At 43.5% G+C, this 16,703-nt stretch overlaps 1 protein-coding gene across 2 annotated transcripts in view; it reads right to left on the reverse strand.

The window, feature by feature from the left end:
- IHO1 (interactor of HORMAD1 1) overlaps positions 1–16,703 on the reverse strand; it is a 66,619-nt gene that overhangs the window by 18,437 nt on the left and 31,479 nt on the right. For both annotated transcript variants that reach the window (XM_017868093.1, XM_017868094.1), the window contains exons 3-4: positions 7,318–7,492; positions 2,110–2,273 (exon numbers count right to left, since the gene is read on the reverse strand). In XM_017868093.1, the coding sequence (XP_017723582.1) occupies positions 2,110–2,273; positions 7,318–7,492 (339 nt within the window). The remainder of the gene's footprint in view (positions 1–2,109; positions 2,274–7,317; positions 7,493–16,703) is intronic.

A 16,703-nucleotide genomic window follows, 5' to 3' on the forward strand; every position in this document is an offset into this window, starting at 1 on the left:
AAAAAAAAAAAAAAAAAAAAAAAAAGAATAACTAGGAGGCTGGGTATGGCGGCTCATGCCTGTAATCCCAGCACTTTGGGAGGTTGAGGTGGGAGGATTGCTTGAGCCCAGGAGTTCAAGACCAGCCTGGACAACACAGTGAGACACCATCTCTGGAAAAAAAAAATTAAGTGGGCACGGTAGTGTGTGCCTCTGATCGAAGCTACTTGGGAAGCTAAGGTGGGAAGACTGCGGTGGCTCATGCTTGTAATCCCAGCACTTTGGGAGACCGAGGTGGGCAGATCACCTAAGGTCAGGAGTTTGTGCAGCCTGGATAACAACATGACGGACCCCGCCTCTACTGAAAATACAAAAATGAGTTGGGCATGGCAGCATGTGCTTGTGATCCCAGCTACTCAGGAGGCTGTGGCAGAAGAATCACTTGAAACCAGAAGGCGGATGTTTCGATGAGCCAAGATTGTGCCAATGCACTCCAGCCTGGACAACAAGATTGAAACTCCATCTCAGAAAAAAATAAAATAAAATTAATAATAATAATAATAATAATAATGGCCGGGCGTGGTGGCTCACGCCCATAATTCCAGCATTTTGGGAGGCTGAGGTGGGTGGATCACCTGAGGTGAGGAGTTTGTGACCGGCCTGGCCAACATGGTGAAACTCTGTCTCTACTAAAAATACAAAAATTAGCCGGGCGTGGTAGCGGGTGTCTGTAATCCCAGCCACTTGGGTGGCTGAGGCAGAAGAATCGCTTGAACCCAGGAGGCGGAGGTTGCAGTGTGCTGAGACTGCGCCATTGCACTCCAGCCTGGGCAACAAGAGCAAAATACCATCTCACAAAAAAAAAAATGATAGTAATATAGGTGAACTTCAAAGGGAAGAGTGCTGTGAAATGGTTAATTTATGTGTCAATTTGACTTGGCTAAGAGATGCCCAGATAGCTGGTATGTTTGTGAGAGTCCTTCTGTAAGAGATTAGCATTTAGGCTGGGGACAGTGGCTCAGCCTATAATCCCAGTACTTTGGGAGGCTGACATGGGAGGATCTCTTGAGGTCAAGAGTTCAAGACCAGCCTGGATAACACAGTGAGACCCTGTCTCTACAAAAAAATAAAAATTAGCCAGGCATGGTGGCACATGCCTATGGGCCCATGTACTAGGAAGGCTGAGGTGGGAGGATCACTTGAGCTCAAGAGGTTGAGGCTGCAGTGAGCCATGATCTTGCCACTGCACTCCAGCATGGGTGACAGAGTGAGACCCTGTCCCAAAATATTAAAAAAAAATACCCAAAAATTGGTAGACTGAGTAAAGAAGATTGCCCTCACCTGTGTGGGTGGGCATCATTCAATCTTGCGAAGGTCCAAATAGAACAAATAGGCAAAGGAAGTGCAAATTCACTCTTCTTCATCTGGAACATCCAACTTCTCCTGCCCTTGGACATCAGAGCTCCTGGTTTTCAGGGCTTTGGAGTCAGACTAAATTGCACCATTCTCTTTCCTGGTTGTCTAGCTTACAGATGGCAGACTGTGGGACTTCTTAGCCCCCATAATCTCATGAACAAATTTTTACAATAAATCAATCTATAGGCTGGGCGTGGTAGCTCACACCTGTAATCCCAGCACTTTGGGAGGCTGAGGCAGGCAGGTCACGAGGTCAAGAGATCGAGACCATCCTGGCCAGCATGGTCAAACTCCGTCTCTACGAAAAATACAAAAATTACCCGGGCGTGGTGGCAGGCGCCTGTAGTTCCAGCTACTCAGGAGGCTGAGGCAGGAGAATCGCTTGAACCCGGGAGGTAGAGGTTGCAGTGAGCCAAGATTGTGCCACTGCACTCCAGCCAGGTGACAGAGCAAGACTCTGTCTTAAAAAAAAAAAAAAATCAATCTATATTTCTCTCTCTTCCTCTTTCTCTCCCTCTTTGTGTGTCTGTGTCTGTGTCTGTGTGTGTGTCTGCGTGTGCATGTGTGTATGCATAAGTCCTATGGTTTGGTTTCTCTGGAGAACTCTTAATACATGCTATTATGCTAAAATTGAATTATTTAATTACTGACACTCTATGTCTTGTTTTACTCAGAAAAGATGAGTTGTCTCATCCATTTGAAAGGTTTACATACCTGTCACATTTATCTTTTGCCCTTTTCTTTTTCTCCTCAAACTGTTCCAAGAGGCCTTTTGATTTTCCAACTGACAAAGGAGGAGGAAATAAACCTCCATCTTTTATATCTCCTCCAAACAGCTGGGGCTTTGTCTGGTACTTTGCAAAAATGCTAGGTTCACCCTGTTAAATGAAAAAATATATAGCATTTCACATATAAAAATATTTATAGCATTCACTATTTTCTGTACAATGCAGAGTCACATTTAAGTGCAAACCATATTGCTGTAACGTAACATAGCAAGTAGTATTTCCATTTTATTTTTGTATACACCAGAAAATTATATTTAAAATAAAGCAACTGATTTTATTAATATAGATTTTGCCTTACCAGCCCAGAGAGATTTTAAATGTCAACTAAAATAGCTTAGAATCAACTGCATAAATTTACAGACAAGAACAGAGAACCATTTATGCTATTGCTGAGATGAAGTGTTGAAGTTTTCATAATCATAATTTTAACTCAAATTGCTGTTGCTCAGCTGCTAGTGAACTAAACTCATATTGGTAAGTTTGATGTGGACTGCACAGTGGGCATGCTGACACATGGTGAGCCACTTTCTGCATTCTTAGGCAAAACTCTGAAACATTCAGGGAGGTCATTTATTCTTTCATATCACTAGATACCAATTTTTGTACTGAAATACTTATTTCAGAGCATACTTTACTAACTTAAAGCACGACTGGCTGGGCACGGTGGCTCATGCCTGTACTCCCAACACTTTGGGAGGCCGAGGTGGACGGATCGGATCACAAGGTCAGGAGTTTGAGACCAGCCTGACCAATATGGTGAAACCCCATCGCTACTAAAAATACAAAAATTGGTCAGGTGTGGTGGCTCATGCCTGTAATCCCAGCACCTTGAGAGGCCAAGGCAGGTGGATCACCTGAGGGCAGGAGTTTGAGACCAGCCTGCTCAACATGGCAAAACCCTGTCTCAAGTAAAATACAAAAAATTAGCCGGGCATGTTGGCAGGTGCCTGTAATCCCAACTACTCAGGAGGCTGAGGCAGGAGAATCACTTGAACACAGAAGGAGGAGGTTGCAGTAAGCCGAGATCGTGCCACTGCATTCCAGCCTGGGCGACAAGAGCAAAACTCCATCTCAAAAAACAAAACAAAACAAAACAAAATTAGCCGGGCATGGTGGCGCACACCTGTAATCACAGCTACTTGGGAGCCTGAGGCAGGAGAATCGCTTGAACCCAGGAGGAGGAGGTTGCAGTGAGCTGAGATCATGCCACTGCCCTCCAGCCCGGGTGACATAGCATGACTCTGTCTCAAAAAAAAAAAAAAAAAAAAAANTCCCAACTACTCAGGAGGCTGAGGCAGGAGAATCACTTGAACACAGAAGGAGGAGGTTGCAGTAAGCCGAGATCGTGCCACTGCATTCCAGCCTGGGCGACAAGAGCAAAACTCCATCTCAAAAAACAAAACAAAACAAAACAAAATTAGCCGGGCATGGTGGCGCACACCTGTAATCACAGCTACTTGGGAGCCTGAGGCAGGAGAATCGCTTGAACCCAGGAGGAGGAGGTTGCAGTGAGCTGAGATCATGCCACTGCCCTCCAGCCCGGGTGACATAGCATGACTCTGTCTCAAAAAAAAAAAAAAAAAAAAAAGGCACCAACTTAATCTTATTTGTTATGTCCTTATTTGATGCATGTAAGTCTGTATATAAAAATTGAGCCCAGGCTGGGCACAGTGGCTCACGCCTGTAATCCCAGCACTTTGGGAGGCCGAGGCAGGCAGATCACCTGAGGTTGGGCATTCAAGACCAGCCTGACCAACATGGAGAACCCCGGCTCTACTAAAAATACGATATTAGCCAGGCATGGTGGCGCTTGCCTGTAATCCCAACTACTCAGGAGACTGAGGCAGGAGAATTGCTTGAACCTGGAAGGCAAAGGTTGTGGTGAGCTGAGATTGTACCATTGCACTCCAGTCTGGGCAACAAGAGCAAAACTCCGTCTCAAAAAAAAAAAAACCCTTGGAGCCCAGGAGTTCAAGACCAGCCTGGGCAACATGGCTAAACCCCATGCTTGCAAAAAATACAAAAATTAGCAGGTGTGGCTGGGCACGGTGGCTCACACCTGTAATCCCGGCACTTTGGGAGGCTGAGGCGGGTGGGTCATGAGGTCAGGAGATCGAGACCATCCTGGCTAACATGGTGAAACCCCATCTCTACTAAAAATACAAAAATTAGCTGGGCATGGTGGCACATGCCTATAGTCCCATCTACTCGGGAGGCTGAGGCAGGAGAATCTCTTGAACCCAGGAGGCAGAGGTTGCAGTGATCTGAGATCGTGCCGCTGCACTCCAGCTTGGCGACAGTGAGACTCCCTCTCAAAAAAAAAAAAAAATTAGCCGGGTGTGGCCGGGCACAGTGGCTCACACCTGTAATCCCAGCACTTTGGGAGGCCAATGCAGGTGAATCACTTGAGGTCAGGAGTCTGAGACCAGCCTAGCCAAGAAAGTGAAACCCTGTCTCTACTAAAAATACAAAAATTAGCCGGGCATGGGGGCAGGCACCTGTAATCCCAGCCACTCAGGAGGCTGAGGCATGATAATTGCTTGAACCCAGGAGGCAGAGGTTGCAGTGAGCTGAGATTGCACTGAAGCAGGAGATGTAAAGAGAAAAACAAGCTTTCTCTTGCTGAGCTGACTCACTCCAAGACCTAGCAATAGGAAGCAGAGCTCTGACGGGACTTTGATAACACTATCTGCAAAACCAGAGCCCTCAAGGAATGTGCTCCAGAGCCCCCTCTCCTCTCATTCCCAGGCAAGGGTGGGAAAGCAGGTTTTTCTCTTTTCCCAACTTCCCCCTCCCCTTTGATAATCCTTCCTTAGTGATACTCAAGGTTACTTCACAGAGTTTTACAATTCTTGTTTCTCTTCTGTGTAATACGACAAGGTCACAAGACGAGCTTAAGTAAGATATGTACCAGATGCAAAGCCTGCTTTAGTTTGATAAGTTCCTGTTTTCCTTCCAATGCAGCTGCAAGGTCATGAGCTATGCTAGGGTGACGAAACCCATCACTGTTTGATTAGCTGCCTTTGTTCTGCTTCTGTATGCCCGCTTGCCTGCACTATAAACTTCACGCCACCAAATTCCCACCACGCCATTCAAACTGGCCAATCCCCTTTCAGAAGTGTGTATAAAAGTCAAGCCCTGTTTAGTTCAGGTCTCAGCCCTTTGGATGCGAATCCGCTGAGCCGGTGCACACCTTAATAAAATCCTCCTGATTCACCCATTTGGCCTCTCTGGTCCTCTGATTCCTGCCACAGCACCACTGCACTACAGCCTGGGCAACAGAGTGAGACTCTGTCTCAAAAACAAAACAAAACCTACATTTAGTTATAGGTGTCTCAAGAATAAAAATGTTTTTGACTCACAAGAAAAGACAGGTTGATCTCAAAAAATCAGGCTGGGTATGGTGGCTCACACCTGTAATCCCAGCACTTTGGGCAGCCTAGGCAAGCAGATCATCTAAGGTCAGGAGCTCAAGACCAGCATCAACATGGCAAAACCCCATCTCTACTAAAAACACAAAAATCAGCCTCCCCAGTAGCTGGGATTATAGGTGTGTGCCACCACACACAAAAATAGGTGTGGCACACACCTATAATCCCAGCTACTGGGGAGGCTGAGGCAGGAGAATTGCTTGAACGTGGGAGGCAAAGGTTGCAGTGAGCCGAGATCATGCCACTGGACCTCGGCCCAGGTGACACAGCAAGACTCTGTCTCAAATAAAAAAAGACAGACAGAAAGAAAGAAAAGAAAGAGAAAGAGAGGAGGAAAAAGAGAGAGCTAAGAGAGAAAGAGAGGAAAGAGAAGAAAAAGAAGGAGAGAGGGAGAAAAACGAAAAAGAGGAGAGAAGAAGGTTAACTCAAAAATCAAGATTCAGAGACTTCTGGTTCCTCATTCTGGCCTTTTTTTTTTTTTTTTTTTTTTTTTTTGAGGACGGAGTCTCGCTCTGTTCACCCGGGCTGGAGTGCGTGGCGGATCTCAGCTCCGCGCTCCGCCTCCGGTTTATGCCATTCTCCTGCTCAGCCTTCGGAGTAGCTGGGACTACAAGGACTTTACTCACCAACCTAGGCCTCAGATCTCATTCCTTCTTCAAGGACAAAATGTAGTATAGGTCACTAAAGTATACAAATTACATGAAGGTTTTATTTTGGGGTCTGTCTAAATAAAATTTGTTATTTTATTTATTTTATGAATCTTTTACTTATTTAAAATTCTCACAACAATAGTATGGCTAGCTTAGGCAAAATTAATTATATTTGCCTCTCCCTAGAAGTGGCCAAGGGATTGACGCTATTTTATGTTGCTTTGTAATAGAAGAAACTGCAAATATAAATGTTGCCATTTCAGACTATTAAGTCAAAGGAGTCACTAATCAAGCACAAATCCCTTTAGAAGAGTAATCCTTACAGATGTACAATTCTAAAATATACTCCAACAGAATAAGTTTTTTTTTAAGGCTAGAAAATAAGTATTGGTTGTTGGGTTTTTTTGTTTTGTTTGTTTGTTTTGAGACAGAGTCATGCTCTGTCTCCCAGACTAGAGTTCAGTGGTTTGATCTTGGCTCACTGCAACCTCCGCCTCCTGAGATCGAGAAATTCTCTGCCTCAGCCTCCCGAGTAGCTGGGATTACAGGTGCCTGCCACCACACCTGGCTAATTTTTGTATTTTTAGTAGAGGCGGGGTTTCACCATCTTGGCCAGGCTGGTCTTGAACTCCTGACCTCATGATCCACCTGCCTCAGCCTCCCAAAGTGCTGGGATTATAGGCGTGAGCCACCACGCCTGGCCTTGTTTTTTTTTTTTGTTTTTTGAGACGGGGTCTCACTCTGTCACCCAGGCTGGCGTACACTGGCAGAATCCTGGGTCACTGCAGCCTTGACTTCTTGGGCTCAAGCAATCCTCCTACCTCAACTACCACACTCAGCTAATTTTTGTACTTTTTGTAGAGATGGGGTTTTGCCATGTTGCCCAGGCTGGTCTCAAACTCCTGGGCTCAAGCGATCCACTCACCTCAGCCTTCCCAAGTGCAGGGATTACAGGTGTCAGCCATTGCGCCTGGCCAGAATAAGTATTCTTTATAATTTATCTCCATAATAACTGTGAAATGTGTGCAGAGCAATTCTGGAAACCAGACTCACCTCCAGAGAATTCTGTTGTGACTGTTTTGAATGTCTCAAGTGGGGACCGAAGTCCAAGGGTGCTGATAGAGTTTCTGAATTTTCTGGACAGAACTGAGATCCAAAGAGGAACTGGGAATCGCTGAGACTGGAATAATCATTTTGATTATTATTCCAGTTGGATAACTTCTTGTTCCTGAAATTAAGCAAAAAAAGTGTATCAAATGGACAAATATCCTGAACAAATGAAATCATAGTTCACAGCTGTCCATTTGAGAATATTTTGGGCAGAGTGATAGCTTGTTCTGACCTTCAAGTCCCCTGTATATTGTCAGTACAATGAAACACAAAGAAACACAAGGAGATTCTGAATACCACACATTTTTATTAAAATCTGGGAACAACCAGATGGAAACTCAAAAAGAAAAGACTGACATCGTCATTCTTTGTATAACAGCATTCTAGGCTACACCATATTGGAAATTACAGTTCATAAAATTGTAGAGATTAAGAGAATGTTATCATTTTATTTTATTGTTTTGAGACAGGGTCCTCCTCTGTCGCCCAGGCTGGAGTGCAGTGGCATGATCTCAGCTCACGGCAGCCTCAGCCTCCTGGGCAGCTAGAACTACAAGTATGTGCTACCACGCCTGGCTGATTTTTGTATTTATAGTCGAGATGGGGTTTTACCATGTTGACCAGACTGATCTTCAACTCCTATCCTCAGGTGATCTGCCCATCTCAGCCTCCCAAATTGCTGGGATTACAGGTGTGAGCCACCGTGCAGGGCCAAGAATGTTATTTTAATTTTTTTTGAGACAGAGTCTCGCTCTGTTGCCCAGGCTGGCATGCAGTGGTGCAATCTTGGCCCACTGCAACCTCCACCTCCCAGGTTCAAGCCATTCTTCTGCCTGAGCTCCTGAGTAGCTGAGATTACAGGCACCTGCCATCACATCTGGCCAATGTTTGTATATTTAGTAGAGACGGGGTTTCACCATGTTGGCCAGACTGGTCTCTCAAACACCTGACCTCAGGTGATCTGCCCACCTTACCCTCCCAAAATGCTGGGATTACAGTGATGAGTCATTGCACCTGACCAAGAATGTTATCTTTTTAAAAGATCAATCTGTTCATCATTAAAATAGATAAATAAAATAAGGTACATGCATTAGCTGATTCAGCAGCCATGAGCATTAAGTTAGATTTATATATAATCAGCCAGCCGTGGTGGCTCACGCATGTAATCCCAGCACTTTGGGAGTCCGAGGCAGGCAGATCAGGAGGTCAGGAGATCGAGACCATCCTGGTTAACACAGTGAAACCCCGTCTCTACTAAAAAATACAAAAAAAATTAGCCAGGAGTGATGGTGGGTGCCTGTAGTCCCAGTTACTCAGGAGGCTGAGGCAGGAGAATGGCGTGAACCCAGGAGTCAGAGCTTGCAGTGAGTTGAGTTTGCGCCACTGCACTCCAGCCTGGGCAACAGAGCAAGACTCCTCAAAAAAAAAAAAAAAAAGATTTATATATAATCACATGGGATTTTGAGACTTCTCAAAAACATAGTTTTGAGTACAAGGAAAGGTAAAAATTGAATGAACTTGGCCAGGTACGGTGGCTCATGCCTGTAATCCCAGCACTTTGGGAGCCAAGGCTGGCAGATCATGAGGTTAGGAGTACGAGACAAGCCTAGCCAACATGGTGAAACCCCGTCTCTACTAAAACTACAAAAATTAGCTGGGTGTGGTGGCAGGCACCTATAATCCTAGCTACCTGGGAGGCTGAGGCTGAAGAATCACTGGAACCCGGGAGGCAGAGGTTGCAGTGAGCTGAGATTGCGCCACTACACTCCAGCCTGGGCAATAGAGCGAGACTCAGTCTCAAAAAAAAAAAAAAAAAAGAAGAATTTACTCTATTACAGATCATTTATATACATTTTTAAACCTACATTATACACACCAAACAATTATGTAATTGAGTGTATAGAAGGTAACCGGAGGGTACACATTAATTCTAGAGTGTGTGCCTACAGAGAAGGAACAGAGCAGGGCTGAAGGGAGAGAAGGAGCCATAATAAAACAATCACAGATAGACCTTGTTATGGACTGAATGTGTCCCCCACAAATTCACATGTTGCTATGATGGTATCATCATAACAACCCTGATATGACAGTATTTGGAAATGGGTTCATTAGGAAGTAATGAGTGTTAGATGAAGTCATGAAGATATGGCTCTTATGATAGGATTGGTGTCCTTATAAAAAGGGACACCAGAGGCCGGGCACGGGGGCTCATGCCTGTAATCCTAGCACTTTTGGAGGCTGAGGTGGGCGGACTACCTGAGCTCAGGAGTTTGAGACCAGCCTGGGCAACACTGTGAAACCCCATCTCTACTAAAATACAAAAAAAAAAAAATGGCACCCACTGGGCATGGTGGTGTGCACCTGTACAGTCCCACCTACTTGGGGGGTTAGACAGGAGAACTGTTTGAACCAGGGAGTTGGAGGTTGCAGTGAGGTGAGATTGTGCCACTGCACACCAGCCTAGCAAGAGAGTGAGACTCCATCTCAAAAAAAAAAAAAAAAGAAAGAAAGAAAGATATCTCTATAACAATTTGTGTTACTTAACATTGTTGCATAACTTGAGAAAACACGCTTTTCCTTTTTTTCTCTTTTTTTTTTTGAGACAGAATTTCACTCTTGTTGCCCAGGCTGGAGTGCAATGGTGTGATCTTGGCTCACTGCAACCTCCATTTCCTGGTTTCAAGCGATTCTCTGGCTTCAGCCTCCTGAGTAGCTGGGATTACAGGCATGCACCACCATGTCTGGCTAATTTTTGTATTTTTAGTAGAGATGGGGTGCTAAGATCAGCTCAGTCATGGAGAGCCTAACCCAGTGGCACTAGAGGAATTAAAGACACACAACAGAAATATAGAGTGCAAAGTGGGAAATCAGGGGACTCACAGCCTTCAGAGCTGACAGCCCTGAACAGAGTTTGACACACATATTTATTGACAGCAAGCCAGTGACAAGCATTATTTCTATAGCTTATAGATTAACTGAAAGTATTCCTTACGGGAAACAAAGGGATGGGCTGAAACAAATGGATGGGCTCTGGCTAGTTATCTGCAGCAGGAACATGTCCTTAAGGCACAGATTGCTCATGCTGTTGTTTGTGGCTTAGGAATGCCCAGGAAGCCCTGGGTGGGTCAGGTGTTCTTTGCACTCATTCCGGTAAACCCACAACCTTAAGCATGGGCGTCATGGCCATCACAAACATGTCACAGTGCTGCAGAGATTTTGTTTATGGCCAGTTTTGGGGCCCATTTATGGCCAGATTTGGGGGCCTGTACCCAACATGTCCCCCTTTTTTGTTTGGCAAGGCAGTAAAAGCAAAGGCAGCTTTGTCATGGTGAGCTAATTCTTGCAGGAGTTGAGACCCGCATCTGCAGACTATACAAAGATAAAAAACCCAGATTAAAGCACAATCATCATTGAAATCACAGAGCCTCCAAGTGTCTTTATCTATTTTAATGGGTTAATAGCTGCTAATCTCTCTGCAGCTCTTTCAAGCACTCCAGTTCCTGACATTAAGGTCAGGTGTGCCTCGGAAGCTTTAAATATTTGTTCTTTTAATTTTGCAATATCCAAAGACAAGTCTGTAGAGTGTCCTTCTAGATGCTTTTTTATTCTTTTCCAAATTTTGATCTTATTTAAGAGCCATTAATAGTTTCCACAAATCCTTATGTTTAGCTCCTACAGTGGGCCATATCATTTGAGGTTGAGGTGCCACGATAGCGCCATGTTTACAGATAATAGGAACTCCTGCCATCTTTCTTACCGTTTCTACCATCTGACCATTTTGTTTAAACCAGCTGAACATAGCGTGGCCGTGGCATGCTGATTGAGAGGTGCAATTCAAGCTAAACATCTCCTTAGGGGACCAATCAATAATTATTCCACAGGAATCGTTGCACAGCACCTCTGCCTGTTCTGCAATGCAATCTTCCCAAATAAGTACATTCATTATTTCTGGCCAGGTCGAATTCTGTTTACAAATAGGTTTTTGAGGGCAGTATGCCTCAATTATAGGAGCAAATTTATTATGGTAAATACTGAGACCAGAAAGTATGTGTAAATGTGTCATAGAGTGATTACATCCAGGCATTATTGCCAGCCAAAATTGATAAATATGCCCAATGAGTATAATTGTTCTGTGTCAGCCCTTGTTGAAGGAATACTCACAGCAATGGTGATCACCACTATCATAGCTATCATTAAATTACTAATTGTGACTGGTGTCCTGCTTTCCTAAGGTTCTCTTCCGCCATCTGTGACAGCTTCTTGATCTGTCCCCAGGTAGGTGGCTGTGTTCAACAGGTGTTGCTCGTGACACCTGGGGTCCTCCTCAGCATCAGTCTCAACATGGCTGCAACTGGTGGGTTTTGGGATCCTCCCCAAACCTCTTCCTGGGTATCTGGCTCATAGGTAAGGCTTCAACTGTCTCAATGGCACCCAAATTGGCTCTTGATTCTGTCCTGGAGAAACACAAGCATAACCTCTACCCCAAGTTATTATTTTGCCTATTTCCCAACTTTTTGTTATCAGATCTCTCCACCAAACCAGTTGTTCTGCTTCTGTCTTTGCAGCTAGTTTCTGTAGATGCTGTTCAGCTGCTGATACCATCTGGCCTTTAGGCAGGCTCAAAAAAATTTAAAGTCAATAATGCTAGATTCAATTGTATATGGGGTGACCCATAGTCCCTGATTCTCCCCTTTTGCTTTTGCAACTACTGCTTCAGGGAGAGATTAATTCTTTCTACTATGGCTTGTCCTTGAGAATTATACGGAATGCCAGTAATGTGTTTAATATTCCATAGAGAGAAAAATGTAGCTAGAGCTTGGCTAGTATAGCGTGGGGCATTATCTGTTTTAATAGAAGCTGGAATGCCCATCACTGCAAAATACTACAAAAGGTGATGTTTAACACAGGCAGAAGACTCTCCTGACTGGCATGTAGCCCAGACAAAGTGAGAAAAGGTGTCCACACATACATGTGTATAAGACAGTCTCCCAAATGAGGGAACATGTGTGACATCCATTTGCCAAAGAGAATTAGGTTCCAATCCTTGAGAATTAACTCTTCTTGTAAAAGATGAGGAATGTACCATTTGGTAAGTTGGGCATCGCTGCATGATAGCTTTAGTTTCTTTCCAGGTAATGCTGTATCTGTGTTTGAGACCAGAGGCATTAACATTGGTTAAACTGTGAAAGTGTTTGGCATTAGATATTGCAGTAGCAACTAGGCAATCAGTCATTTGATTCCCTTCAGTTAAAGGTCCTGGGAGAGGCATATGAGCCCTAATATGAGTGACGTAAAAAGGGTGCATCCTACTCCTAACTGCTGTTTGTAATTGGGTAAATAAAGTTATCAGTTGTTCATCTGTATGAAATCGTAACTGAGCATTTTCAGTTAATTGTGTGGAATGAACCACAAAGAATCCAAAATCACATTAATAGGCATAACAGAAATAGTCAATACCTCAATTACAGCTACAAACTCCACTTTTTGAGGTGAAGTATAGGGCATCTGAAAAACTTTACCTTTCGAGCCAGAATAAGAAGTTTTACCATTTGTAGACCCATCTGTAAAAACATTGTCAGCACCTTCAATTGGTTTAAATTTAGTTATTTTAGGGAGAATCCAATTAGTTAATTTCAAAAATTGAAACAGTTTTGTTTTAGGAAAATGATTATCGAGAATACCCACAAAGTCAGCTAAATGGGTTTGCCAAGTAAGACAATTTATAAAAGCTTGCTGTATTTGTGCCTTAGTGAGAGGGACAATAATTTTTCCAGGATCATATCCATGTAATTTAACAATCCAAGTTCTCCCATTTCCCATCATAGTAGCAATTTGATCCAAATAAGGAGTTAGAGTCTGTGAATTAGTATGTGGAAGAAAAAGCCATTCTACTAAGTCGTGCTCTTGGGCAGTAACACCAGTAGGTGAATGATGAGTTGGAAAAATTAGCAAATCTAGAGTCTTCTCTGGATCTATTCTATTTATTTGAGCCTTATGGACTTGCTTTTCAATCAGCTGTAACTCTGTCTCAGCCTCTGTTAATTGTTGAGGGCTAGTGAGACTAGGATCTCCTCTAAAGATAGAAAATAGATTACTCATGGCATAGGTAGTAATGCCTAGAGCAGGTTGTACCCAATTAATATCCCCTAGTAATTTTTGAAAGTCATTTTATGTTTTCAATTGATCCCTACATACAGTTACTTTCTGTGGCACAATAGTAATGTCATTTACTAAGGTCCCCAAGTAGGAGTAAGGGGTATTAGTCTGAATTTTGCCAGAAGCTATAAATAAACCAGTGTGAGAAAGCGAATTTTGCAAGTGATCATAACATTGGAGTAATATTTCTTGAGTGGGGGCAGCACAAAATATATCGTCCATACAATGAATAATGTAACACTGAAAACTTTTTGTGAGTAGGTTCAATTGCTTGCCCTACGTAAGTCTGGCAAATTGTTGGACTGTTTAACATGCCTTGTGGCAACACTTTCCAATGAAAATGCTTAGCAGGCTGCAGGTTGTTTACTGCAGGAATTGTAAATGCAAACTATTCACAGTCTTGCTCAGCTAAGGGGATAGTAAAGAAACAGTCTTTTAAATCTATGATTATTAAAGGCCAGTTTTTCGGAATCATAGCAGGAGAAGGCAATCCTGGCTGTAATGTCCCCATAGGTTGTGTAACTGAATTTATGGCTCCTAAGTCAGTTAATATACTCCATTTACCTGATTTTTTTCTTAATAGCAAAGAGTGGAGAATTCCAAGGGGAAAATGTTGGAGTTATGTGTCCTTTTTTCTAATTGTTCAGTAAATAAGTCCTCTAAAGCCTCCAGTTTCTTTTTACTTAGTGGCCATTGTTCTATCCAAATTGGCTTACCTGTTAACCATTTTAAAGGTATAGGTTCTGGAGGCTTAACAATGGCCGCCATCAAAAATGATTTCCTAAACCTTGGCAGGAACTTTGTCTTTCCGCTTGAAGTGGTTCCTTCAAACCTTGCAAATTTTTTCCTAGTCCCATACCAGGGACATACCGTTTCATGCATCATACGTTGACTTTGAGGGCTGTATAATTGCTCAGGAATTAGAACCTGTGCTCCCCATTGTTGTAATAAATCTCTTCCCCATAAATTTATAGGTACAGAAGTTATAATTGGTTGAATAGTCCCAGGTTGTCCATCGGGCAAAATATATTTTGGCAAAATATATTTTGCCCTTCACAATGCAAAATATAACTGCTTTGATATACTTCAGGGGCTTTAGCAACTCCAGCTATGTTAAATTGAGCAGGCTGAATTGGCCACATGGATGGCCAGTGCTGTAGAGAAATGATTGAAATGTCCGCTCCTGTATTTACCAAACCTTTAAATTTCTTTCCCTGAATAGTTATTTCACAGGTAGGATGTTTAACAGTAATTTGATTCACGTAATAACCTGCTTTGCCTTATTTGTGCTTCCAAATCCTCCTGTTCATTTAATTTCACTTTTCCCCATTTCTGCATACAGCACAATCAGGAGATGTGCTATACGCTCTCCTGGCTCTGCTTTCCAGGGAACAGAAGTAGATATAACAATTTGAATTTCCCCATTGTAATCTGAATCAATGACCCCTGTTTGTACTTGCACTCCTTTTAAATTTAAACTAGATCTACCTAGAAGTAATCCTATCATCCCCACTGGCAAGGGTCCACAGACCCGTTGGAACTTTTTGCAGGGGTTCCCCAGCCAGAAGGCTCACAGCTTTTGTGCAGCATAAATCTGAGAGGTGAAGCTAGCTGAACTTCCTGGGTTGAGTGGGGACTTGGAGAACTTTTCTGTCTAGCTAGAGGATTGTAAATGCACCAATCAGTGCTCTGTGTCTAGCTAAAGGACTGTAAATGCATCAATCAGCACTCTGTAAAAATGCACCAATCAGCGCTACATGTCTAGCTAAAGGATTGTAAACACACCAGTCAGCACTCTGTGAAAATGCACCAATCAGCACTATGTGTCTAGCTAAAGGATTGTAAATGCATCAATCAGCATTTTGTAAAATGGACCAATCAGCACTCTGTAAAATGGACCAATCAGCTCTCTGTAAAATGGACCAATCAGCAGGATGTGGGCGAGGCCAAATAAGGGAGTAAAAGCTGGCCACCTGAGCCAGCAACAGCAACCCACTTGGGTCCTCTTCCACACTGTGGAAGTTTTGTTCTTTTGCTCTCCACAATTAATCTTGCTGCTGCTCACTCTTTGGGTCTGCACCACCTTTAAGAGCTGTGACACTCGCCACAAAGGTCTGTGGCTTCACTCCCAAAGTGAGCAAGACCATGAACCCACCAGAAGGAAGAAACTCCAGAGACATCTGAACATCTGAAGGAACAAACTCCGGACATACCATCTTTAAGAGCTGTAACACTCACCATGAAGGTCCACGGCTTCATTCCTGAAGTCAGTGAGACCAAGAACCCACTGGAAGGAATACATTCTGGACACATTTTGGCGCCCAACGTGGGGCCTTTGCCAAGTGGTGAGTACCATCAGACCCCTTTCGCTTGTTACTCTGTCCTATTTTTCCTTGGAATTCAGGGGCTAAATACCAGGCACCTGTCTGCCAGTTAAAACTGACTAGCGTGGCCGCTGGAATAAGGACACGGGTGTCAGGCTTTCTAGGAAAGGGCTCTCTAACAACCCCTGACTCTTTGGAATGGGGAACATTGGTTTGCCTGGAACCAGCTTCTGCTTTTCCTGTACTTCTGGGCTGAGCCAAGGTTGACAGAGATGAAAGTCATTCAGCTCTGGGGTCCTGACAACAAGTTGGTTGACCCTGCGGCCATGAGTGGAACTCTCAAAGTCATGTCACCCAAGCCAAGACTCACCCATCTATCCTATCTATCCTGACCCTTTCCTCCTGGATCCTAATGCTTGTCAGATAAACTTTCTCTAGCTTCTCTTCTCTGAGGCTAGTCCTGGTTCTAAAAACCACTTCCTATCTCTGGTGCTTTTCTAGTTTCTCCTGTAAGAATGATTTCTAGTATAAACTCCAGGACTCTATTCCCTTCTTGAGGCATCCGGGCTCACCAATCAGAAAGACATAATTTTTGCCCAAAGTCCTGCCATAGAGGGTACTATCTGGAATTTTAGCATCTCTCCTCAGACTAGCAGGCCTAACAAAAGCTATTCCTGAAGCTAGGATATAAGGAGCTTCAGAAATGATATCCTTTGTATTCAAGTAAGGATAAAAGGCATCACTCTTCCAACCCTGGAGATCCCCTTCCCTCAGGGTATGGCCCTCCACTTCATTTTGGAGGTTTCACATCTTTTCTTTTTTTTTTTTTTTTTTTTTTTTTTTTTTTTT

The sequence above is a fragment of the Rhinopithecus bieti genome, unplaced genomic scaffold (genome assembly GCF_001698545.2).
Source record: "Rhinopithecus bieti isolate Rb0 unplaced genomic scaffold, ASM169854v2 scaffold_3875, whole genome shotgun sequence".
Classification (NCBI taxonomy): Eukaryota; Metazoa; Chordata; class Mammalia; order Primates; family Cercopithecidae; genus Rhinopithecus; species Rhinopithecus bieti.